The 27,160-nt window shown below is 46.9% G+C and overlaps 3 protein-coding genes across 7 annotated transcripts in view; 1 reads left to right on the forward strand and 2 right to left on the reverse strand.

Moving 5' to 3' along the window:
* Nucleotides 1-5,915, reverse strand: part of LOC139048892 (acetylcholinesterase-like) — a 37,512-nt gene extending 31,597 nt beyond the window's left edge. Inside the window, exons 1-3 of one of the 2 annotated variants that reach the window (XM_070523815.1) lie at nt 5,659-5,915; nt 2,012-2,151; nt 377-523 (exon numbers count right to left, since the gene is read on the reverse strand). In XM_070523815.1, the coding sequence (XP_070379916.1) occupies nt 377-523; nt 2,012-2,151; nt 5,659-5,668 (297 nt within the window). In that variant the 5' untranslated portion in view covers nt 5,669-5,915. The remainder of the gene's footprint in view (nt 1-376; nt 524-2,011; nt 2,152-5,658) is intronic. The other variant, XM_070523816.1, reaches the window with a different exon arrangement.
* LOC139048890 (lysosomal alpha-glucosidase-like) overlaps nt 1-27,160 on the forward strand; it is a 108,269-nt gene that overhangs the window by 17,027 nt on the left and 64,082 nt on the right. The gene's annotated exons all lie outside the window — the stretch shown is intronic.
* The window catches only part of LOC139048891 (lysosomal alpha-glucosidase-like), a 43,267-nt gene continuing 26,866 nt past the window's right edge, over nt 10,760-27,160 (reverse strand). For 2 of the 3 annotated variants that reach the window (XM_070523814.1, XM_070523812.1), the window contains exons 13-21: nt 24,656-24,789; nt 21,397-21,545; nt 20,243-20,385; nt 18,266-18,356; nt 18,002-18,168; nt 17,118-17,206; nt 16,362-16,411; nt 12,452-12,589; nt 10,760-10,858 (exon numbers count right to left, since the gene is read on the reverse strand). In XM_070523814.1, the coding sequence (XP_070379915.1) occupies nt 10,790-10,858; nt 12,452-12,589; nt 16,362-16,411; nt 17,118-17,206; nt 18,002-18,168; nt 18,266-18,356; nt 20,243-20,385; nt 21,397-21,545; nt 24,656-24,789 (1,030 nt within the window). In that variant the 3' untranslated portion in view covers nt 10,760-10,789. The remainder of the gene's footprint in view (nt 10,859-12,451; nt 12,590-16,361; nt 16,412-17,117; nt 17,207-18,001; nt 18,169-18,265; nt 18,357-20,242; nt 20,386-21,396; nt 21,546-24,655; nt 24,790-27,160) is intronic. The other variant, XM_070523813.1, reaches the window with a different exon arrangement.

Below are 27,160 nucleotides of genomic sequence, written 5' to 3' on the forward strand. Positions count from 1 at the left end.
TTAGTGAACCGAAACACATGTCCTGGCGCTGTTTGGCCTTAGATGCCCTTGCGCCAATAAACTTAAATCATCATCATATGTAACTGGCTCCGGCCTACTACGTTAAAACAAAACGAAAAAGGCGCAGTTCCACCCGAAGGCCGAAGCATGGACGGCTATAACAAAGTATCAGAATATTACACTGAGAAAGGCTTGCATATTTGTTCCGAGCATAAACTGCAGTATAATTTCGCTAGCTAATTAAGTATGGTGTTGTGTCGCGAGCCAAAGGATGCACATGTACGTGGTTAACTCAATGACTGCGAGCACTAGGGGGCACGACGCTGGCCTAATCAGGAGCGCAGTCACACAGGCGTGCACAAGGAAGCACGTGTACCTGTTTGCATCGGGGTGGCATCTTCATGGCGGCACGCACATTCGTCCAGGGAGCGATAGGAACGGGCCTGCGGAACCGCAGTCGGCCCACTGGAGGACTGGCGAAGGGAATGCCCAAGAAAAAGTAGATCGTCCTGTTCAAGATTACCTGCGCACGAAGTCGGACAACGAAAATTGTGAAATAGGAGCGTTTTCTAGGCAGATTATCTCGAAACGCGAAAATTACCGTGCTATCCCCAAGCCAAGCTTTTTCACATGACTATGTTCGCGTCTCCGTTTCGCTTGATGCTTTATTCGCAACGGGAACAAATACGAAACGTTTGTACTGATTTGTTAAAGGACCCTTATCCGAAGCCTCTTGCGTGTCATATGTGCCTCTGAGGTCTGTATTAGCGCCAAGCTTTAGTTGCAGTGCGCGTTACTGATACGTGTCATTGTCTGAAACCTCTTGTGCATCATGTGTGCCTCGGAGATCAGCAATCAAGAAACTGTTACTTGCGGTGAGTCGTATCAGTTTTTCCGCAGGTTTGTGTCATCTTGTATAAATCATCTGGCGCGTCATGAGTGGTTCTTGGATGCTTAGCCCCGCAATATGTTGAGATCTCAGTTTGTGTTTTTGCCCGTGAAAAGTTATTCTTTGTAGTCTCTCGAGAGGTATATCGGTCGCGAGATGTCACGACAGAAAATTTCGACTTGCTGAAGGAAGTTATACTTGTTTGCACCGATTCGTTTCATTGTCTGAAGCGTCTTGTGCGTCACGTGCTCAATGATGCGGGAAAATACATAGGGAAAATCGAATCGGTAAAAAAAAAAGCACGAGCTATACTGCACGGCGAATGGTTGAAGGCAGCGGCTGTAATTTGCAATGTGCACACTAGATGGCGGCACCATCTTGCATTTTTTCTTGCATTTCGCCACCATAGAAAAACGGGCGCCGGGGTTTTCGAACAGAACTCGTGACCTCGTGCTTAGCGGCGCAGTGACACAGCCGCTAAGCCACGGTGGCTGATTCCGAGATAAAGCTTCCTCCTAAGCACTACTCTAGTCTTTGCGACTTTAGTTTAACCACGTACAGTGCGTAGACAACTCTTTGAGAAGGGAAAATGCTTTATTCGACGACTGCAGAAGATATATAGGCTGAGCGAAGCTGTAAGGAAGAAGAAGAAGTATTTTAATGATTGGAAATGTAGAGAGGTCGGCCGGGTAATGGAGCATCTGGCCTGCTACTCTACGTAAGGGAAGGGGAAGAGGGGAAGAAAAAGGGTCACAATGGGGGATGATAATGGGAGGAACGAGGTGAATGACACATTACACAACTGGTATCACAGGCGTGAGTCCAGGCCCGTGTCACCTAGGAAACGTGAAAGTGCACGCATTGTCTCTGTCGTCTGCCAACTCTGTGGCCACGCGCCTAGCAAGAGGTCCTCCGACAGCGGTCCATTGTGTAAATGTCGCGATGTATCTGCCAATGTCAGTCTTTCTCGCGCATACTCACGGCACACCACAAGCTGTAAGGAAGATGCGAATAATATGTCCGGGGACGCAAGTAGATGTCGGTAACCAGTGAAAAGTTGACCAATTATTGAATGCGACCGCACACTCAATAAATTTACGCGTCAAAGTTCAGACTCCTCACCTCGTGGAAGCCCTGCACAGGACCGAGCGTCGTGTTGACAATTTCTGTCCGGTTGATGGTTTTGCACTTTAGTGCCAGGGCGGTGGGTACGGCGACGAAGGCCAGGATCCAAAACAGTACGCACAGGAGGGTTCGTTGACCTGTAAGAAAACAAACAAACAAACAATTGCAGCAAATATAACGCTCCTTCATGGAATCTACGTACAGCGAAGCTTTGTTCAAATGCACCAAGAGCGTAACAACGACAAGAAAAAAAGCTCTGTTAGTTTCGCTCTTATTGTAATGCCAATGCAAGGTCACATCGAAGGCCCCTCACTCAAAACTCATCGTTCACGTTACAAACTGTCCAAATTGCAGCCCCTTTCGCATCTGCTCGGGTACGCGCATGCGCACACGTGCTACACAGTGTGACGGCCGTGGCGATCACATCAAAGTGCTAGTTAGTGTCAGCGCGACAGAAGTATGTGTGTGGTCGTGGTCTAATGGTTACGGCATGGGGCAACTGTGCTAGGGGACCGAGGCTCGATCCCATCATCGGGCACGCAATTATTTTAACTGCGAGCTACTCGGCCAGACAGGGGCAGCACCCAGCAGCCACGGTCTGGAAAGACCGGGCAGGGTCCGCAAAGAAAATTTCGCTTTCGTAAAAGGGGGGCGTGTGGTTTAGTTGTATCTGACGCCGGATGAAGGCGTGTCCGCACTAAAGCATATCTGTAATATATATATATATATATATATATATATATATATATACATATATATATATATATATATATATATATATATATATATATATATATATATATATATATATATATATATATATATATATATATATATATATATAATATGCAGATCCCACGTACTGTGGGAATCAGTGTAAGCGAAGCCTGCTGAGCTGGTTGCTTTAATCGACGACAATTAGCGGTGATGTTGACGGCGTAAGCTTAAGTTATTCAAAGTTTAGTCTAACACGAGAGTGGTTAGTAGATGTTAAACGTTACCTTGCGTGCACCACTGATGTTTGTCTGCGTAGTGCACAGAACACACAGGGATAGGTGTTTGCTTGAGGCGTTATTGTGCGCCGTACTTCATAACCTCTGAGAAGGTTGAGCATTGTCATTGCCTCACGCGGCTCATCGCATCGTGGCAGGAGTGTTAAACTTTAATTGGATTCAGGGGCTGTTCATGATAAAACCATAATCTTATTTTGAGCACGCCGTATTGGCGGAGTAGCGGACTCCGGATTAATTTTTCCACCGTGATGTTCTTTAACGCCTCGCAACGTATAAGTGCGCGTGCGTTTTCTATTTCGCCCCCATCGAAATGCGGCTGCCGCGGGGGGGATCAAATCTGCGACCTCTAGCAATGCCATAACCGCTAAGCTAACGCGGCGGGCACAGAAGTGCGTATTTGACGGTCGATCGCTTCCGTTTTGTCGTCTGGACCCTGCGGTGCGTTTTAATTAATGCGGTTCCGCTCCTGCGCGCCCTCTGTAATTTGTCCGCTTGACATATTTGCATAGTGTTTATTTTTCAGAAATAGCAGGAACGTACTGTACCGTACCTTGAACTTAAGCTTATCCAGTTTCCCCGCGACCGCTGTCGTATAGTAGTGGGGTTTCCTTGCCTTCTCATGTCACCCCCCCCCCCTTGTATGGGAACTGCGTCTTCTCCTCCCTCTTCTCTACAGTTCTATCTACGGCTCCTCTGGACTCGCATGTTAGTAGAAAGGGAAGCGCTGAAATTTCCTCAGTGCTTTTGAAGTGGGTCACGGATAATTACAGCTATCAAGAGGCTAATGTGGCCACGCCCGGACTTCTCCAGAGGGCATTGTGCACATTCGACGCGGTGGGGTCGAAACGAGTTTCTCGCGTCTCCTTTCGTCTCTGACTCGCTTCTGTGATATATACACAGGCTCTAAACCACCCGCCGACGCGGTGTGCCAGACAGCAGCAGCAGCAGTGGGAAAGTGGAAGGAAGGGGCAAAGAAAGCTTCGCCTTAAAAGAAACTATGTGTTTGAGTGGAAGCAGTAAATAATTATTTCCCAGTCGACAAAGGTTCCGAATAAACATTCTCCATGTGAGCTTCAAGAATGGTGCGTCAAACGCGTGGCACTGACGACGCAAAAGTGGGGAGAAAAAAAATTGGAGGACGCTTAAGCTTCGCCTTCAAGAGTGGAACGCGATAGCGTTCCCGTCGACCCGCCAATGGGTGTAAGACAATGGGCTACAGGGCAGCCATCACTTACGAGGCGCCCCGCATCAGACGCGGTGAGCGTCGAGCCATATGGTCGAGCAACGCGGCGTTCGGCGCAGCAATGAAACGTGCGCCTGAGCAAGCGGAGCGAACCAAAGAACTCGGTATCCCGGAGGGGGAAATGATGCACGCCAGCCAAACGCCGTGATCGGCACGGGCAGAGAGATAGAGAGATAGTGATCTAAAGAAAGGAAGGACGCTTGATTCTGCGGAGGGAGCGAGGCGAAGCGTTGTCAGGGGAGAGAGTCCGAACCGCGACAGCTCCAATGCGCGCGTGGCGCGCCATCTGTCGGGGCAGCGCCGTACATGGAGAGGAGGGGCTCTTCTGTGTTTGCCGCAAGATGGCTCTCCGTGTGCGGAAAGCGCAGAAGAAATGCAGCGAAACGCACTTCGCTACTCGTGTAATTGCGACTTCTGTAAGTTACATGTTCATAATTACCTATATACACCACAGTATAACTTTCCACGGCTCGTTTCGAAGGCAACACCGCATTCACTAGAGGCGCGTTTGTACCTTTTGGAAGCATCGAAATCGTGGCTGAGTGGTAGCGTCTCCGTCTCACACTCCGGAGACCCTGGTTCGATTCCCACCCAGACCATCTTGGAAGTTGCTTTTTATTTATGGAGTGCCTGCCGTGATTTATCGCTCACGGTCAACGCCGCAAAACGCTGACGCCGATGCCGACACCGACGCCGACACCCGACGCCGACACCGACGCCGACACCGACGCCGACGACACCGGCTTTTCTGCGACACGAGCTCCTTAACGCTATCGCGTTAATAATATTGCGGGATCTGCGAGCGCATTCGACCCTGCGCTCTACAGACACGTCCACTTCTGGCCAGCATGCTGTGGGATTGTCAGTGATGTCTTCGTCATCTCGACGAGCGCAGAAGATTAACGTTATAGGCGAGCGGGGTGCCCGGTTTAGAACGCTGGAGCGCGCCGTGCGCCGTTGAGCGGATCTCGGGGGCAACGCGACGGGATTTGCGTCATATCCGCTAACAACCATGGTCGCGCGTCGTTTGCTTGGGCGCCGGTTTAAAGGCTGGTAACGCAAACATTAGACAATTGCTAGCCTTGCGGCTTTGCTAATACGAGATCAATAGCGATTACTATACGTATGTTTATAATAAACAATGGATCGGATATAAAGCTTAGCTGCAGTTGGTCTATAAGAGGGCGTGTCGTCTAAGGTGCAACGAAAACTAACCGACAGAGTTCCAACAATCGAAACCGATCTCCATGTTGCATTCCTATTGTTAGTGAAGATCCAAGCTGCGCGTTATAAGTAATTTCTTAATGGACATAATTTATGCCTGATGGGATCACGAACCTGTCCAAACAATTACTTCTGCAATAATATAAACAGCAGGCAACGCTTACCTCTGCCCATCACGACTACTAAATCTTGCTTCTTCCTGCTCGCTACGTTAACACCTCATCAAGGAACTGCCTCGAATTTCGATGCTTGTCGGCTGCACCCGGAGAGCTGTCTCGTCCCGTTACGGTCACATGGCGACCGGTGCAGAATTTTGGCATGGCCGATTCCGCAGGCCTCCGAGTAGTCGCAGGCGACTACTCAGCAGCTAGTCTTCGTCAGGCGTCCATGTTTCTTCGATTTACAACGCTGTGGATGGATCTGTCGATGGCGACGAACATTCGGCAAAACAAACCACGTGCAATGCGAAGAGAACGAAAATTTTGGGTAGTTTGATTAGAACGAGGGTTATTCCGGTGATTGCACGAGTTTTCCTTAATTAAAATCAAATAACAAGTAGAGATATTCCTCGCATTCTAGAACATTTCTACAATCGACGCTCCATCTGGACTCAAGACAGTGGCTCGTAGCGCTTCCCTTCGACAGAAGAGGTCACTGCGCTTCATTGACATTCAGTGGTAAAATTAAATTATGGGGTTTTACGCGCCAAAACCACTTTCTGATTATGAGGCACGCCGTAGTGGAGGACTCCGGAAATTTCGACCACCCGGGGTTCTTTAACGTGCACCTAAATCTAAGTACACGGGTGTTTTCGCATTTCGCGCCCATCGAAATGCGGCCGCCATGGCCGGGACATTGAATGGTAGTGGCAGTATAAACTTCCTTGGTTGTTCCATTTCTGGGCAAGTGGGTTGAGTCCTCAGATCAGGGCTCCCCTCATTGATGTCATGATGACAAGATGTATTTATTGATACAAAAACGTAGCGTCTAGAAAAGCAGTCTGTCTGTCTACCTGTCTGTCTGTTTCTGTCGCTGTCTCTGTCTGCCTGTCTGCCTGTCTGTCTGCCTGTCTGTCTGCCTGTCTGTCTGCCTGTCTGTCTGTCTAATCGTATGCCGACTCAATGTGTCTAGCAGCGTGGGCCACCATTTTTATGTTTTTAATCGTGATGCCGTCGTGGCTTCGTGATTCTGACTCACGTCATGCTGCCGTCATCAAACTTCCTACGTCGATCCAGTGGCTCAAGTTTAATAGCTTCGGCTACAAGGTACGACCTCGGGGCCGCGATGCCGTCGCGTTTGTTCCATCGCGGTCATTCGAGCTTCGTCAATCAACTCTCGTAATGCCATCTTCGTCACGGCATCGTCATCATACGGGCTTCGCGATACAGTGGTCGTCACCCCACTTTTGTCGCACATCGTCGTCATCTCATTGTACTCATACCTTTGTCATGCCATCGGCGCCATTGTGTCATCGTCATATAGTCATAGTCATGCATCGGTGTCATAGCGCCATCGTGATGCCGTCGCGATCACTCCGCTATTCTCGTTCTAACTTAGACATCCAACTATCATCCTGCCATCGTCGTCACATTTATCGTCTTCTCACTGCCATCTTGTCGTCGTCTTCACAGCACCGCTTTACCATAGACCAAATCCTGGTCGTCCAGCGCGCACGCGATCGGGCCGGCAGGATAGACCTCTCAGTCCCGTCGTGGGTTTAGCCGGGTGCGCGTTTTATCGCGTTTTGCTGAACCCAATAAAAGCTCACTCACTCACTCACTCACTCACTCACTCACTCACTCACTCACTCACTCACTCACTCACTCACTCACTCACTCACTCACTCACTCACTCGCTCGCTCGCTCACTCACTCACTCACTCACTCACTCACTCACTCACTCACTCACTCACTCGCTCACTCACTCACTCACTCACTCACTCACTCACTCACTCACTCACTCACTCACTCACTCACTCACTCACTCACTCACTCACTCACTCACTCACTCACTCACTCACTCACTCACTCACTCACTCACCATCGTCATCACTCACTCACTCACTCACTCACTCACTCACTCACTCACTCACTCACTCACTCACTCACCATCGTCATCACTCCCTCACCATCGTCATCACTCCCTCACCATCGTCATCACTTCAGTAACTTCCTTCGTCGTCATTCAGTCGTGATTATGCTGTCCTCATTCAATCGTGATAACGCTGCCGTTGTCATAACGTCGTCGGCGCGTCGTCGTCTGACAGTCGTTGTCATGCCTCCGTTGCCATTTTGTCGTCGTCGTGCATTCGTTTGCATACCGTCGCCGTGACGCCGTTGCGGTTGTTTCATTGTCGTTACAACCTCGACGTCGTCACACTGTCGTGGTCCCGCCATCGTCGTCACCCAGTAATTGTCATACCACTGTCGTCATTTCGTCGCCGTCACCCCGTCGCTTTACCACTGTCATCCCTTGTAACGTCTTCCCATTTTAGTCATCTCATTGGTCGTCCTCTCGTCATACCGCCCTGTTTTATACATTGTTGTCATTCGTTCTTCGTCCTTCTATTGTAATTATTCTGTCCCTATGCAACCGTGATTGTACTGACGTTGTCGTGCTGTTGCTGCCAGACAGCCGCTATGCTGCGCCCGTCGTCATACAGTCATCGTAAAGTCGTCGTCGTCATGCCAGTGTCGTCATTCCCAGTTCGTCTTCGAGTTACCGTCCTACCATAACGCTGCCGTCGTTATACCATCCTCATCATTCAACGATCGTCGTCACATCGTCTCGATGCCGTCCTAGTCACGCCAATTTTGTCTTTCAACCGACGTGATTCATTCTTCGTCGTTTCATCATTGTCACTGCGTCGGCGCCGTGGTTGCTCAGTGGCTATGGTGTTGGGCTGCTGAGCACGAGGTCGCGGGATCGAATCCCGGCCACGGCGGCCACATTTAGATGGGGGCGAGGGGCGAAAACACCCGGGTGCTTAGATATGGTGCACGTTAAAGAACACCAGGTGATCGAAATTTCCGGAGTCCTCCACTACGGCGTGCCTCGTAATCAGAAAGTGGCTTTGGCACGTAAAACCCCATAATTTTTTACAATCGTCGTCATGTCGCGAAGCTCATGTGCGGCCTAGGCAAGTGAGTAACTACAGCAAAGTGGCACGATACTAGAATACGTCGCATTTACCCGAGACAACGGAAGTCTCAAAATTATCACGGCACTGTCCTCGTACTATCGTCAAGATTTCAGACACGTCGTTCCCTTGTCGTCATGCCGTCGTCCTCATACCAATTTGGCAGTTACATCGACGTCATTATATCTTCATAATTTAATCCTAATCATGCTTTCGTCATTCAATCGTGATCACACCGCCTTTGTCACGTCATCGTCATCATTGCATTGTCGGCATACAGTCGTCGTCACGCATTCGTTGTAACACCGTCGTCATGGTGCCGTCGTGTACTATGGTCATTTTTTCAAAATCGTCATCCCTGCGTCGCCATACCACCCTGGTCGTTCCACCGACGACATTCCTTTTATTGCGTAAGCATTCTTAGGGGACTTCACGCACTTTCCGGGGGCACTCTATCTGCATCTCCTAATGAGTGTCGACGGCAAAACGTTTAGCATTAATTTAACATAGCGACACAACGTATTGCCACTATGTATGAGGCGGGTACCGCAACGGGATTCTCTTTCGCGCTTCCCTAAGAACACCCGGCGCCATCTAGCGCCGCCGCCTCGAAGCCTGCGCGTGGCCTCCGAGATGCACGGCGCGCCGGTGCGCGCGAACGCCGAGAAACGCCTCATGCGGCAACCAGGCTCCTCTCTCGCGCTTATTTCTGGACAGTCGAAAATTACGCGCGCGGCTTCAAAGCGTATCGCGCCGGTACCTTCGAACTCCGAAAATTGCTCTCTCGATTGCCGCACACTCACTGGCACATACTGAGCGACCCAAATTGTCGAAAGGTTCGTTGAAGACGGGCACGTACCCAGTGCATTCATGACGCAGCTCGCGTTCCTCCAAAGGTGGCACAGAGCCAGTGCACTTGCGGCCCAGTATGCTAATGCGTCGGGCTGGAAATTCTGACTGGAAATCACTTTCCTAATCTATTGTTATTACGCTATTCATTTTCCCCACTGTATGCAAAGGTGGCCACTCACAGCTTTGAAAGAGTTGTACAGTCGAACCTCAATATAACAGATCATGGGATTGAACGAAGTAAATCCAAGGTGTTTCTCGCCGATATTAGCGTTTAACCTAAATGAGCTTACATCGAACACCACGGCTATAACGAGGACGCCTATTATGTAGAATGTGGTTCTGTTGTAACCAGTTTCGACTGCAAAAATTTGGAGGACGCTTAAAATTCGCTTTTAAGAGTGGAACGCGATAGCTTTCAAAGATCCCTGACTACTATTTACGCTTCCCGGCAATTGGAGCGTATGTAACCGTAATGTTTACCGGAAAATGCTGGCCGCGAACGCTATGCACGAAGGTGGGCTATGAGGTAGAAGCGCGGCCTCTTGCGCGGGCTGCAATACGGCGGATGCGAGCGCCAGCTGAAGGTATTGCAAGGAACCGGGCGCGCCGCTCCACGGCCACCCGAGACGCCTACGCGCCGGCGTGTGCAAATGGCGGACGCCGCGGCTGGTTTGTGAACGCCGCAGCCTGTTTTTCTGTCGTTTCTTTGAGTTTTCGTGTAATACAATTATGTTTTCTCATATAGTCAAATTACAGTCAGAGAGCTACCATATCTGCAGGTTGCGTTAAGTACGTAGTTTCTGATTTCCCCACGCATTTTAGCTTCAGAAATCCAATTTGTTCAGTACATTCCCTGCGTGACATGGATGGCCTGGGTATGGGTGGTTCGATAACCTTTTTTTTTTGCCGAGACGACGTCGTACGCTAGACGCCGTCGCCGGATTTTTTAGCGATATGGGCGCTTTAACGCTATCGTGTTAACCATAGTGCTCTCTCAATATTCTGTGCAATAATCAGCTTGTGCAACGTACTTTGGATCGCCCGAGAATGGCGCTAAATACACAAACGCCCTAAGAGCATTGGAAGAGCTTGGTTCGACGTTATTGGTCCCGACGAAGTACTTGTCGCACCAGGATACTTCGACTAGCGTTTATCATCTCAGAGCATAGCCGCGCTCATCGAACACTCTCGACGTGCTTTTAAGTCACAAGCATCCCAGCCTTCACTAACTATTTTCCTACATTCAGTGCTTAACTAAACAGGGCATCAGTAGATGGCGGTTACGAGCTCGTTTATTGCGCTCGTCAGAGCCGTCCCACGGTAATGGCGAACGGCTTTCGCAGGTTGTGGCCGATGTCGAAGAGGTACAGCGTCTGCGAAGGAGAGAAGGAAAGCGGACACATGAATAAATCGCCGAACACGGGGGCACTTTTCACCGTTTAATATCGCAGCGTAGTAGGTATGCTGCTGAATCGAACATGCGAGGTTTGTATTTAGGCGCTGAATAATAAGCAAATTTAGAGAGAGTGTGTACGTCACTGAGAGAGAGAGAGAGAGAGAGAGAGAGAGAGAGAGAGGCAAACGAGAACATGAGAGTCTAGTCAACTCAGAAGTCCGACATGCTGAAACGGTTGACTAGAGTGAACGATGTAATAAAAAAGAAGCTGAAGAAACGAAGAGAATCCTGCCAGACTGATGTAAGCACGATTTTTTGATGTAAGCACGGTGTAACGATACTATAGGACTTAAAAGAATTCTGGGGTATTTACGTCTCAGAAGCACGGTACGAGGCACAGCCTAGTGAGGGTTACAGCCAGTTTGCTTTGACCTCTACGGGTTCTTTAACGTGCACCCAATGCACGGTACGCGGTCGTTCTCTCTCTCTCTCTCTCTCTCTCTCTTTAAATTTCCCCCATTGAAACGCGGCCGCTGTAGTTGGGGATCGAATCCCCGACCTTATCGTACGATCGCCCACTCCGGCTGTTCGCTGCGAGCAGAAGTGCCGATTGTTCTGTTCTACATAGCTTCTGAATGAGCCCAGGCGAGAGAAGCGAGGATTGTGGATACCATTCGTTCGATAATTCTGTTCGTGCTTATCTCAGTCCCTTATAATATATTAGCCTTACACGGCAGCAGTGAATACGTGTATGTTTGCATATCTGTGTCTCTGCATGTTTATACCTTATACATTTTTGTGAGTAAATATTATGTTATTCTCTTGTTTCCTCTGTGTACTGCCGTGTGCCCGTCCCTTATCTGATGACCTTATCTGAGAGACCTGATGTTCTGCATGATTGGTCATGCGCGTAGTCTGCGCATTGTTTTTTTCTCTCTCTCACACTATAAAATGCAGAAAACCATTCACCCAAAGTTTTTCTACCTTTGATATGGGCCACGCTTCAGTAGTGATAGGCGTCCTATATTTTTAGTCATCATCAGCCTGGTTACGCCCACTGCAGGGCAAAGGCATCTCCCATACTTCTCCAACTGCCCCGGTCACGTACTAATTGCGGCCATGTTGTCCCTGCAAACTTCTTAATCTCGTCCGCCCACCTAACTTTCTGCCGCCCTCTGCTACGCTTCCCTTCCCTTGGAATCCAGTCCGTAACCCTTAATGACCACCGGTTGTCTTCCCTCCTCATTACATGCCCTGTCCATGCCCATTTCTTTTTCTTGGTTTCAACTAAGATGTCATTAACTCGCGTTTGGTCCCTCACCCAATCTGCTCTCTTCTTATCCCTTAACGTCACACCCATCGTTCTTCTTTCCATAGCTCGTTGCGTCGTCCTCAGTTTAAGTAGAACCCCTTTTCGTAAGCCTCCAGGTTTCTGCCCCGTAGGGTATCCACGGTAAGACACAGACGTTTGGGGTTCTAATAACAGCATCCGTGCGTTTCGTGTGCGTTTACACACCGAAAAAAAAACAATCGAGAAGGGTGCAAGGCGTGACTTTCGGGACCCGCTCACCGATCGCGCGAAGGCGAACTTGAGAGGCCTCTCGTTGAGCTGCACGCGCACGGGCGCAGGGCCCGGGACGCCGAACACGGTCGCCGCTCGGAGCATAGTCCCCCACCGGCACACCGAGCAGTGTCCCGTCAGGATGCCCTGGGAGGTGATCGGCGGGGAAACTTTCATGAGTAAGATCTTGAGGAAGGCTCAGATAACGACTACAAAATCAGATAGCGCGACTACACAACGCAGGCTTTCCCAGTTCTGTGATCACTTCAGTACGCGAAGCCAGTTTGCCGAAAGAGGAAGGAAGTTCCGATGCTTCCCACAAAGAAAACAAAGACAAAAGACAAACGCACGTGGTGCCATACCTACACAAGTTGTCACACAATCTGAAGAAAGTTTCCAATAGACATAATAATAATTTGGTTTTCGGTGCCTCGTGTAAGTTGTCCTCGATATGTAATCGCATGAACAAGCGCGAAAGGCACCTGTACACCACAAACCATAAAACTCGTTTCACTGAGTGCAGGTACAACGTCATCTATCAAATACCGCTCAGCTGCGGAAAATCTTACATAGGTCAAACGGGACAGTGCTTCAATGAAAGAGCTCGTCAGCACACCACTAACCTAAAGAATGGTTATGGGAGTCATTTAGCTGGACACTGTAAAAGGTGTCAATGCACCCCATATCTGAAAAGACAAAATTCGTAGGGAAAGGAAAGGGTAAGAAGAAAAGGGAAATAGTAGAGGCCTTTCATATAGGAAAGGAAGGAGATAAATGTGTAAGCACTCCCTCTCTTGCCTTGTCGGGAAAAGAAATAACATTTTTGAAAGAAAGATTAAAATGTTGATTTGCAGATGTTTTTGCGACTGATGTGCGCATGCCTATGCTGAAAAAGGTATAAATGTCCGGTGAATTTCAAATAAACTTCCAGTTGGCAGTCAGAGCTTGTCTGTGGTATTTGTTTCCTTGTGTCCTCGTCTTTTTCGCGCTGTTTCACCTCAGTTCTAGGACAGGGAAACCGACGACAGCTTTTAAAGGGACGTACTAGGGTGAAAAAAGTCAACGCAGACGAATAACGATTTATTTGAAGACTTTATTTTCGTTTATAGAAATAAAAGAAAGAAAGAGCACCGAAGCAACAGGGCCAATCAAAAACAAAACAACAATAGCACTATAAATTGTTGTTTTATTAAGTGGAAGGGCTTGTACATCCAATTTGTAATTTGGGGAAAACGATAAAGTGATCGTTCATCGGTTCTGTTTCAGCGCTTTAGCCTCCGAATATTGCTCAACTGACTAGCCCACGTTCGCGCTATTGTACGGTACACTTCCCTTAATTTCGCCGTATGCGTCTGATCATCGAAAGAAAAAAATGAAGACCGAGCTTTCGTTTTTCGAATTCTGCGCCAATACAATCACCGCTGGTGCGTCAGTGGGACGTCACAGATTTCAGTGCGTTTTCTCGTGTTTGGGACGTGTTTGGTGCCCCTGTAAATGTCCCTAGAGACTTCCCCAGATTAACTTTGGCTCATCTAGAGCACACGTAATCCCTCGTTAACCGTAAACAATTAGTCGGGCATGAGAGGATGCCGCCAATGTTTGTGACATCACGATGAACTGGCGGGCAAATGTCAAGGTGTCGTCGCCATCCGTGTGGCGTTTTTACCTCTTCTCTAGCTTGTAAAGTAAGAGTGGCTTTTTGATTATTGTAGAAGCGTACTTTGCTAATATACTGAAGCCGATGCTTATTTTTCTCCTTATCGTGCCTTTAAGCTCAGATGCCTTGGTGACGTAGTATCGCAGCTTTCAAACTGGAATACTACAATAACTTAAGCTATTTTTTGTCCTTGTCGATGCAAGTTATATGTGCTAGTTTGTGAAGCAACTAGTCCGAAGCCTCTTGTGCGTCATATGTGCCTCTGAGATGTCTAATGGTGTCAAGCTGTACCTGCAATAGCAGTAGATAGTTTGTGTTGGCACAGGTTAGTGTCAGCTTGTTTGAAGCCTTTTGAGTGTCATATGTGTCTCCGAAACACCTGAGTGAAAATAATCAGGAAATAAAAAAAAAATCGTGACTCGGATGCCAAGCCAGAGAAGATGAAACTTAAGATATGTGATTAAATTTGGTGTGTGCATCGTTGTGTATAATCCTGTATGAAGAATTCTACGTGTCACATCTGCCACCGGGTTGCCTAGGCAAACAAATTTTTGCTTGTAGTATCAACTCGCGCTGGCCCCGGCAAGAACAAATTTTCTTTTCTGAATGATAATTGGTTCCTGCCGGAGACATCGCCCTGTTTGCGTTGCATGGGGACCTCTTTGTGCATATGCAAAATTTGCATAACTTGTATTACTTACAATACGTTTGCGTGTAAATTTAGTTTGTGTCTTCTTGTCTGAAGCTCTGTTGTGCGTAACGTGCCTCAATATCCAACAACGAAAATCACAGAAAGAAAGACGGAAAAACGTCGCGACAGTGTGCGGCAATATTCCGAGGCAATAGCTATCATTAGCCGAGTGCATGTTGGATGGCCCTACAATATTCAACGCCGCAGCAAAAAGATAGCAAAAAGGTAGCTCCACGGCTACCTCTGCCCACTCTGAAACGTACCCGGCACTCTGGCACACTTGCTCCTGGAATGCCCGTGGCAGGAAGGCAGCGAAATGCAACCAGAGACGCACGCAAAACGATCAATAGAAGCAAACGACCTATTCGAAACGTGGTGGGAGGCCAAGCTAACCCTCGGGGACCTCGAAGACCTACGACAACTCGTCGCCAGGGCCAGGAAGGCAGTCGAAGCCAGAGGGTTCCTGGACTAAGGAGCCCTCCCACCTTAGGGTGATACCCGTCCTCGCTCGGGACACTGTTTCGTATAATAAACGTTTCTTTCTCTCTCTTTTTCTTGAGCACGAGCTTGCCGATGTGCATAAGTGGCCGTTGGTGAGGAAGAACAATTATGTTGGCTGCGTCATGTGCTCGGAAGACACGAACGTTTGATCGCCGTTTGATGGGAAGTGACGTCCAATTTTCTTTATCAGTCAAGCAGTAAGCTCAGGGAAAATGAAGATGGAGGTGCAGAGATTTAGGGAAAGGGAATCATCAACATGACTTATGTATTACTTTCGGATAATTGTGTGCAAATTTAACATCTGTACGTGATTTTGCAAATTATAGTCCGCGCACGTTAAATATTCCTATCACCGCATCATATTAGGAGCGTATGGTGTAATCTTGTATTCGTTCCTTCCTTAGTCTTGAGGTCTCAGTAGAGAGACGTCGTCAGAGAGCTTGGCTGGTTGTATTTTGACTGCATTTGCCACACGTGGCCCTGACACGGTATATCCGGAAAAAAGTACAATTCGTGCCTATTGCGATAATATAAAGAGCGCCGAATTATCGCTCCTAGGTCCTCATGAAGTTGAAGTTGATAGATACTTCTATCAAGCGGGTGATATACCAAGTAAGAATACGTAGGCAACTAATATAAACAGTGCCGAATTATCGTTCCTAGGTCCTCATGAAGTTGAAGTTGATAGACACTACTATCAAGCAGGTGATATAGCTCGAAAGAATATGTAGGCAACTAATATAAACAGCGCCGAATTATCGCTCCTAGGTCCTCATGAAGTTGAAGTTGATGGGCACTACTATCAAGCAGGTGATCTACCTCGAAAGAATGTGTAGGCAACTAATATAAACAGTGCCGAAGTATCACTCCTAGGTCCTCACGAAGTTGAAGTTGATGGACACTACAAGCAAGCAGGTGGTAAACCCAAAAAGAATATGTACGCAGCTAATATAAACAGCACCGAATTGTCACTCCTAGGTCCGTACGATGTTGAAGTTGATGGACACTACTAACAGCAGGTGATAAACTTCGAAAGGATATGTACGCAACCGAAGGTTTTGTGAGGTTACCTTCATGTAAGAGAAGTGAAACACCGAATAGATGCCGGCATCAAATGTTCCTGTAAAGAAAGAAGAAGAGGAAGGTAAAAGACGAAGCGAATACTGTTAGGTAGAGAACTCACAGAACAACAATGAAATGTTAGGGGAGTTTTGCGCCGTCTCTCAGGCGACTGACATTACTGAAACGGCCGTCTTGGGCCATCGCATGCTGTTAATCGAAGCTGCCCCAGACATGGTTACGCAAGAGCGATGCATATGACCTTTGTCAACTGCCGCGAATGTTTGTTCAAACATTAACGCTGCTGTTTCCTAGAGTATATTTTGTGGATACTTTCTCACATAAATGTGAACAGGGGAGCGGAGACACAATTTTTTTGTGGACCAAGCTTTACAGCATTGACGGACATAAAAAAAAATCGAGCAATAATAGCGATATGTATTGTAACTTCATTTCACTGGTTAACCTCTTCTTTTAATTGCGACCTTATTGGACATCTTGCATTTGCAGATTTGAAATAAGCCAACATTTGAAGCGTGCAAGATTTCACTGAAAAGTTCGTGCCTGGAAGTGATATCGAGGTATAGAATCAAGTTTCGGGATTGCATTGGTGATCTAGTAAACAGACAAGTTATCCCCTCGAACAGAGTACTCGTAACTTATGACGACTTACTAAGGGGATCACTATATGGGAGCGCATCACTGGGTAACAAATTAGTCTTATAAACAGCTTTCACGCCGTTCAATGGCTTCTACTAGTGTCTTACCTGCATTAACACCATTATCGCTGATCAGCTCCCCGTATGCGTAGTCGGAGTTGTCCGGCGACACTATCAGGTGGATGTTGGTGACGGAGCTGAAAAAAAAAGCGTTTCAAGTGAGTCCACCGCAGTCACTGGCGGCAAACATTGCCTGTAGACGACAGTTCCAGCTACCGGACCCCACTGCCGATGCTAATGTTCATATGTCGACACTACTTGTGCGCTTTGGGAGATAAGTTGCATAAATAGAGATAAGAGTGCCTCAGACAGGCTGTCCAGCCTGTCTAAAGGACTTCATCCCTGTTTCCGCAAAGTTAATCCCTCATTGTCCTTCTATCGGTCGCCTCCCCCCGCCATCCTGATTTTCGATTTACTTGTGTGCTTGTTACTTGTGTCTCGCGGTTGTTGATGTTTTTTAACAACAGTAGCAGCAGCAACAGAAAAAAATACTCACTCACTCACTCACTCACTCACTCACTCACTCACTCACTCACTCACTCACTCACTCACTCACTCACTCACTCACTCACTCACTCACTCACTCACTCACTCACTCAATCAATCAATCAATCAATCAATCAATCAATCAATCAATCAATCAATCAATCAATCAATCAATCAATCAATCAATCAATCAATCAATCAATCAATCAATCAATCAATCAATCAATCAATCAATCAATCAATCAATCAATCAATCAATCAATCAACAACAATGACACAACAGAAACAGAAAGAAACAGAAAGAAAACTCAATAAATAAATAAATAAATAAATAAATAAATAAATAAATAAATAAATAAATAAATAAATAAATAAATAAATAAATAAATAAATAAATAAATAAATAAATAAATAAATAAATCAAACGAGAATTAGAGCTCGCATACCGGTTGAGCGCTCTGCCCGCGATAATGGTGCCGCCGCGGGTAAACATCGCAGCCGTGGCGTTTGGCGACGGCACAAACACCGCCTGTCCCCGGCTCTCGACGCGCTTGCTGTTGTACCAGTCGTACCAGCGGCCCGCTGGGAAGTACACCTCCAGCAGGGAGGCGGCCTGCGCGGGGTTGGTTAACCGTCGTTCGCGTTAAAGTGTAGCTACTATGCGACATGCCGCCGCCGACTACATATATAAAAGAAGGCGTACTACATACACGCACCGTTTCTATCTGCGGGGTGACCAGGAGGCTCGGTCCGAACATGAACTGTTTAGGATATGCGTGGGTCTTGGGATCCCTTGGGAAGCTGCGAGATAGATTGATGCACAAGTATATACAGATGATTAGATAATGGTAAATACATAAACAGAGAGACATTGTGAGCGGTAAAGCGAAACAGATCGAGAAAGTGAGAGACAGATAAACACATACTGAACAGATAGAGAGAAGAAAAACACATGCAGAAAGGAAGTTTAAGTAACGAACATAGAATCATAATCCGGGGACAAACCAAGACGTCACTGCGTCTATGCCTCTTCAATGCATGTCTATTGCGTAGGAATTCGATTGCCTTAAATGATTTGAGCACTCAAAGACGCCCGCGTCTTATTCCTACCTATCCATTTCCGTGTTCCTCGGGAAGAAAAACGAACCGAAATCAGTGATTTATGCACCCTCCGTCTTTCTTTTTGAGCCCTTCTCTGTCGCAGCTAATAGCTACACGGTGAAGTAGCGTTCGCTCACGCAAGCCATGTTAATTATTGAAAGAAAACAAAATAAACAGGGATAGCATGCACAAAATTCTTTTTTGTCGTTCCTATACGCCTTCGTATACTGTATACTTCGTATACTGTACTGTACTGTACTGTACTGTACTGTACTGTACTGTACTGTACTGTACTGTACTGTGCTGTACACTACTGTACTGTATACTGTATACTATACTGTATTCGTATACTTCGTATACTGTAGCAGCATACGAACGTATACTTCGTATACGTTCGTATGCTGCTGGCCCACTGCCACCGCTAAGGGACAAACATTTGTGGTGCTCATCAGATGAGGATGAAGTGAGATACAAAAGACGTACTATACACAAACGACATGGGTCCCACCTCGTTCTCGTCTGCTTAGCGCCGCAACTTTTTGTGCTTAAGAGGAAGCTTTAGCTCGGGTGCTCCTATCTAAAGACATCTAAAAGCAGAATTTGCTTTTCTCGGCGTCCGCTGCCCCAAATTTGACGAGGTTTCTTGCACGTAATAGAAAAACTTAAAATCTAGTCACTGTTTGTTTCGAATTCTATATTTACGCTGTCAATTGTTTTATTAAACATGGGAAAAGTAGCAACCTTTCAGAAAAGAAAACTATCATGTTTACTACTCTGCATGTCAGCAATGAAAAATGATATTGCAATTCTACGAATGGCACCTAATAGTACATCTAAAGCGGAAAAAATTTATGTGACACATAAATCGAAAAAGAAATCAGTATTATGAATATACTGCTTTTGCAGAACCGTTGTACACAACGTAACGAATTCACGTAAGATTTAAATTCACAGACGGAATTTGTCCGCTTTGAATGATATAACGGATGCCGTTTACAGAACCGCAATATCTGTTCTTGATGCAGAGCTGTCAATTTGTGAACTTGGTGCTTCTATTTTTTCCGAATTTTAGAGAATTCCTTTTGCAAACTTCAGGCCGTAAATCGAAATTCCGCTTCCAACAGGCACTCGAATTCGACTTTCTGTCTCAAATTGCAACAAAGTTTATTAAAGTCGGTCCAGCCGTTATCTCAGCAAAGCGTTTATGCGTTTTACATGTATTCTAATGGGCCGCGTCGGAGTTGGGCCCTAGCTAAAGCTTCCTCCAAAGCCACGAACCAACTACAGCTCGGCGACAAGTTCTGTCAAATCACCTCCGCCAACGTGTCCCGCATCTCCGATTGGCTGGAAATGCGCTCTTACGAAAAGCGTTCTAACGTAAGAGCTCTTTGCGAATTCCGGTTCAGGTGCACATAGGTAATCCAGCAGAACTTTTTGTTGGGCTAGTTGGTGCGTGTTACTGAAGTACTATAGCGCCAAACAGACGACACAAGAAGAGACACGGACGAGCGCTTACGTGTCTCTTGTTGTGTCGTCTGTTTGGCGCTATAGTACTTCAGTAGCATACAGGTAAGTACGAGGCTCACTCGATATAGGTGGGGCGCGCCAGCGTGCCTCCACTGCGCGATGCCTTCACCAGCTGCGTGTAGACGTACGGCAGCAGGAAGTGACGCAGGGCGGTCGCCCTCGACGCCAGCGCCGCCACACGCCTCTGGATTGGCGTGGTTGCCTGGTGCGCATGCGCAGAACGGAGGGACGAGAGTGGTTAGAGAGAAGACAGAATCACGCCGACTGGGAGTGGGGGACTGCGCGGAAGGCTCGTTGTTTCAGAGGGCGCGCAATGTGGAAGCACACGCGCGAACACGCGCACGGTCACAGACACATTACCGACCGCACACGCTCTCCCACACGCATAATTTTCCAATCACAGACACACATCGCCTATGTCACGTATGTGACGTATGTCACGTACGTCACGGACGTCACGTACGTATCACGTACGTCGCGTACGTCACACACGTCACGTACGTATCACGTACGTGATACGTATCGTGATATACCACGTACGGGTGACTGTACGTCACGTACAGTCACTCGCAAAAGATTGCGTGGCATGGGTTTCACGACAAATGCGGATTTCTGCCCTGTTAAGGCGTAGCACTTCTAATTTAACGGATCACAGCGTGGTTCGCAAGAACTGCTACGGATCAACGCTTTTAATTAGACGCTACGTGCACAGGCTTCGCGACAATTAGCCACTGTCGCAAATCTCGCGTCTCGTAAACTTTTGCGGCTGACTGTACATCACGTACACCACGTACAGTGCTCACGGAATGAAACGCGTCAATTTAGGGCTAACTAATGCTCATACTTTCGTTTCCACCGGCTGCAGTTCGTGTCACATCGACGTAACTTTGGTGTGTACACTTAGAGCGGAGTCAGAGTCATCTTTATTGACCAGATTCATAGCGACATGACATGGTATTCTCGAGTTCTCTGCACATATGCTGGGTTCTACGAAATACTCGCTGTCGCGTTTCATTCCGTGAGCACTGTACACACACACACGCACGCGCACAGACGCTCGCATGACACCTACATATGCGAAAATGTGCGTCTTCATAAACATTTCGGCGATGGGAGTACGCTAGTCTATTCTGGCTTAACACTGTTCATTTCTGCCGATCTTCAAGCAGTAGGTGCGTGATAGACATAGCAAGAGGAAGCGGAACGCCGGCACCTGTCCAAGAGTCTGGTGCACCGGGAAGAACACGGAGAGGGAGAACCAGCGCAGGCAGAGCTCGGCCTCCGCCTCTCTCGTTACGCTCTCCAGGTGGCAGGCGCCGACCCCGTACAGGTGGACACCCAGCATGCCGAACGTCAGCATCTCTGCGTTGGAGCGGTGGCATTAAACCGGCTGGTCTCGATGCAGTTTTCAGGATCCGTGGTCGTGATCCAGTACTCCTGGATTGTGACCACGCGCATCGTAGCCGCTGAAAGCACCAACACCATGTTGCTAGCTTAACCAGCGCAGATAAACAAGCACGAAAGAACACGTATACACAGAACCAGCGCTTCTTTCTCGCGGCCTCGTTCATTTTCTCTGGTTAAGCTTGCAGCATGTCGCCCCAACTGGCCCAAATCGATGTACTCCTCAACGAGAGCATTACTACGGTAGCTTGTGCGCAGATTCAGGTGCGCTCAAGTGCTCTCTCGATCAACTAGTGATCTCTCTGTTCCCTTCTTTCTCTCTTTAAATCTATTTCATCCAATTACCCCACCACAGGGTAAGGAACCGAATGCTTGTCTGGTCAGTGCATCTGACACGGAACTGTAACCGATCACAGTGTCACCACAGAGGCTCCCACCCTAGCGCCTAGCGCTCTAAAGAAAATGTGCGAAAGAGCCGTGACAAAAAAAAAAAAGCGCCATGTGCAGCCGTGTGAAATATGAGCTGCAACGCGGTGTACGGGTTAAAAAAAACTGCACGTGTTAAATTTCGTGCGACCAAGCACGAGAACTCCTGAAAGAGCGAAAGAAAGCTGTGCGATTTAACAATATTGCACTTCGAAGCAACATGTTCCCTTGAATGAAGGGAAAAACAGACATCCACCTGTTCGTAGCAATTGCTACAAAGGAAACCCATACGGGTTCCTCGAAAGAAAAGCCTCATAGATGAAGAAAAATTCGTCCTGGTCCGGGACCAGGACGAATTTTTCTTCAACTTGTTGGTTATCCTGTATTCATTAACGCCACGAGGCGTCGGGCCCACTCAGATAAGTGTTTGGTTGTACGTGCGTAAGCACAATATATTTAGGTGGTTCCCAAATTAATGCCCCATGGGGTGGCCCCCCTTGGATTTAAAGTTCCGCATCTCAAAGCCTATGCTATTTGGTATTTGGTTGAATGAGGCTGAAGCAAATTTCGGGAGCTGGAAACACATCATAGACATCAGGTTTCAGACACCACCCATAAGCGCTTGGGCAAGAAGGACGGACCACGAGGTCGAAGAAGAACTAGCGTCTGGCTCCCGGTCATCCCTGTCTTGCATTCGCGCTTTCAACTGGAATCATTAAAGCCTACCACCGGACCCGCTTTCAAGCATTGGTACAAGTGGATTCTTAGTCCCGTAAAAAAAGGAAGATGGCGCTACTCCGTGGTCAGAGTGTACGGCGGGTCTACGAACAACAGGGCAAAATTTCTGTCACTCGTGGCACTATAGTCGCTTTGAAAAAATATTTCTCGTGATATTTGCAGGCTTGGAAGACAGGAGAAGGCAGAAGTGATTAGCAGTGATGGAAACAAGGGATGCCGCATGCTCGAGTCAACGTTTCGACATTGTTTTTGTCAGGGCGAGTTCTTTGTCGAAATGTTGACATGAGCCGGGGACATCACTTGCTGGACCACGACGGTTCATTTGCCGACTTCGAGGGCGCAAGAATGCAAGTACATTAAAAGGGACAGTATACTGCTCTGTTTCCCGCGGATTTATGAGCTACTCACCACTTCGCAATATTTGCGATACTCAGCTCAACGTCTTTGTTGAATGTTGCTTTTTTTATATGAGACCCCGAGAAGCAGGTGCCGCCGTGACGAATTGAAGGCAGAAAAGAAAGAAAACGTAAAACAAATAAAACGCGAGAGGCACAGGTTATACGCCACGGACTGTCTTCCAACGTTAACCGTTGAACTCGAGTAAGCAATGTAAGTATACTTCGATCCCCAACGCAAAGAATGTGGCGTTTTATTCTACAGGTCTAATTATGCTGCTACTGCCCTCCCTCGTATACCAGCGAACCTGGGCCCAAAGTTCCTTCAAACTTGCTGCGACTAAGTGCTTTGTTCCGTGACAACAGACGATCGCTTTTTTTTTTTGCGGTAATCATAAAGCACTCGATTAAGACATGTCACTTCAGACTCTGAAGCGTTCGGTACAGGCCACCTCTTATCCCAGTATATTTCTTTATTTTTGCATACACTATACAGAATTGGGTTATTTGTGAGCGGACACTGTTCGCGATGTGTAGCGATAGCGGCCGGCTAGTGGCACCGGATATACCTTTTTTTTTTGTAGTTTCACAGTGAGTAAGTCCCTCATAAGCATTGCGGACTTTGACCACCGAGTTATTCGGGTTTGTATCCATGGTTCACCACCATTGGTAAAAGCACGCGACGACTTCGTTTTCGTCGCTCTGAATATAGCGATATAAGAAAGAACACGTAGTTTCACTTGATTACTGGTAATTTATCAAGTGGCAATACTGAGCTGCTTTCGTCTTAAAGCGTTTATTAGCTGGTGTCTAAGTTTTTCTTTAAAATGAATAACTTAACACTTGCTGCTGGACAAGACGTGTACTTCAGTCTTGTGCGTGTCTTTTTATTGCACTGTATTAATTTTAATATTCTTAATTAACTTTTCCGACTGTGTCAATTTACTTACCCAGGCGCCTGTATTTTTCGTATCTGTAGTTTCGGCTTAATGTACTTTTCTATTCCTGCTGAAAACCTACAATTAGGCTGCATTTGTGTTCCTGTTTGTACCTATAGGCACTGTTTGTACCTATCTTGAGATGCTCGTTTGTTATTGCCGTCTAAGACATTTTCGCAGTTTACAGCTTACAGCTTACAGTTATTGCCACTTCCGCAGCGTACAACTTCAAAATACCAACGGACATTATTTTTTCTGGCAATGAAATTGACGTATTGATTTGTAAATAGAGTGTACATATTTGAGTGACTATTAGGCAAACGTGGGCGCATGCCATGGAGAGGGAAAGCGGTCTCGTTCGGGATCCGGAATGTTAAAAACTCTTTTAAATTTTCTGTTTTGGTCGGTGTCCAATTCCTTTCCCGACCAGGTGGGGTTCCGTCTCACACTCGACTTCATGCAATTTACGTACTTAACAATAGAGGCCAGCCTAAATGAGAAATTTCGACTGCATGTTGCCCCGACCATTTGTGGCACAAGTCATGGACTGCGCGTGTTCATTTCTTCTTGCCTGCCAGAGTGTCTCCGAGTTCGGCCCAGTTGCGAGGGGCCTGTGGACGCCAGTAGCCGCTCCATTTTCCCTGACCAGCGAAGGTGACATCCGACAGAAGCTTCTGCCGTTGCGATGTCTCCATCGTTCGATACCTGCGACAGCGCATTGAACCAATGTTTAAGCCTCAGAGACGCGCACATAAACAGCATGCTAGGCTCCAACCGTTATGCAGCGTGTCCCACCTAACGTTAGCGAAGCCGTTGTAAGGGAAAACAAATATTTAGAAATAACGGTGAAGATAGAAAGATACGACCTACGGTGTTTCTAAGGTCTGACCACCGAACTCCGTAAGTCTTAAAATTTTTGCTTTCATCGTGCTTTTTTTTAAACAATTATTTTCTGTGAATGGTTTAGCTAGCGTGAGCTGGGTCATCGTTTGGAGTGCTGCCATTGCTACCTAAGTAAGACAGGTTAGCCCAATAAAAAATTTTGCAGCTAAAAAAATGAGACAATAAGAGAACGAAAGCAGGTTATCTTTTAAATTGGGAACAAAGCTTTTGTATGGAGTACTTTCGAGGTGTGTGATAGTAATTAAAGCCCAAATGGTTTTGCCTCTCGAAACTGAATAATATCCTTGCAGAAGCGCTTTCGTATTTGTATTTCTTTCTTGCCGGCAAAGATTGTGATGCGCTATGCTATGCAGTGTGCTATGGCAGTAACAATTATAATTAGATGAAGCTACGTTAGCCCCTACCTTTGTTTAGTGAAGGGTGCATCATGGTAGTACAAATCTTAGCCTACAGCATTTGTAATGTAAGTACTGTGACACGGCAATAATATTCATAACAATGAAAAGCTGTTTAAGATTGGCCTGCAAAGGATGCAAGTCAATCGTGGTGCCGAAGTACTCTGTTTTGGGCTAGTTTGTTCGCAATGAAGTATTGTACTTACAGAAATGTCGGAGTAGGTTGTTAGGATAGAATGGGGAGATTGTCCAAGTTCTCGGTTGTAAAAAAATGTTGTCTAGTGTCGTCTGTCTCGTTGTGTTTTGCTCCGTACACTACTTATTTTGTAGAGCCGAACATTTTTTATATCCTGTAAAGTTTGCACAATAATACTGGTAAACATAATAGGGCGAAGATACATCCAGAGCTTTATCCCTGTAAACAATGCACCACTGCTACTGCCGAGTTATCAAGCTGTAAATAATAGCGCACTATGGGCAATATTTATCCTAATATGGTGAAATTGCCTAACGTAGAGGTGCTTGCCGTGTAAAACAGGCACCATTGTAGTAAAAGCGCCGCATTTTTGTCTGGAAAGATTGCACTATAACAATCATTATTATAATGGCCCGAAGCTCGTTTACTTGGAAACCGCTGTTACGTAATAAATGCTCCTCTGCAACTTCCACAATTTTTCTCCTGTAAAGGGTGCACCATGGCAGTAGTTATCACCGTGCGGCGAAACTGCTTTACGCGGAAACCATTGCTATGTAATATATGCTAGTTTGCAACTTCCACATTTTTCTCCTGTGAAGGGTGCACCACGGCAATAATAATCACAGTTCGGTGAAGCTGTTTAACTAGGAAACCGTCTTTATGAAATAAATGCTCCTCTACAACTTCCACATTTTTCTCCTGTAAAGGGTGCACCACGGCAGTAACAATCATAGTGCGGCGAAGCTCTTTTAGTCGGAAACCATTGCTATGTAATACTACTGCTGCAACTTCCACATTTTCTCCTGTAGAGGGTGCACCACGGCAGTAATGAACACAGTGCGGCGAAGCTCTTTTATGTGAAATGTTTTGGTTGTAAAGGGCTTACTCAGGCGCGGACCCAGTTTTTTTTTTCAAGGGAGGGGGGGCAGTCTGACGTTGAGATGATGATTACGATCAATAATAATAATAACTTTATTCGCATCTCAGCGAGCATTTCAAGGGCACTATAATTTTTTATCAAGAAGTATTGGCACTCAAACATGACTCTTCTCTGCTGGCCCCGACGCTACTGATTTACTGAGGCACACAGATACAGCAATAATGGAGCTCCGTGTCAGTTTTGGCTGGATATATAAGGATCAAAGATATTTTAATGTTTAGGTACGCAAGCCAGCTGTGTGCGCTCAGATAGTGAATGGCCAGTACATGATATAGTCAATGTCAAACAGCATTTAAAATATTTTAGCTGGCTCTATCATCCATGCCAGCTCTCTTGACGGTGATTTTTTCTTACCCGCTGCTAAGTTTTCTCCAATAATTATTAAATCCATCTTGTTTCTCCTGAAGTAAAGAACTGCCACATCTGGGAAGGACTTGGTGAGTTTGTCACCTGCCATATGCTGGCGCTGCCCACAGAAACCTTATTGGAGGAGGAGGAAATCTGGTCATCCGGACATTTCCCTCCTCTTGGTCCGCGCATGGGTTAGTTAGAATAGCAGTGCCAATTTTTTTATTTTGTAAAGGTTGCAAGCCTTCAGTAGTAATTGTATTGCGGCGTGGCTACCTCCGCGCCGAAGCCTTT

This window comes from Dermacentor albipictus, chromosome 8, assembly GCF_038994185.2.
Source record: "Dermacentor albipictus isolate Rhodes 1998 colony chromosome 8, USDA_Dalb.pri_finalv2, whole genome shotgun sequence".
NCBI lineage: Eukaryota > Metazoa > Arthropoda > Arachnida > Ixodida > Ixodidae > Dermacentor > Dermacentor albipictus.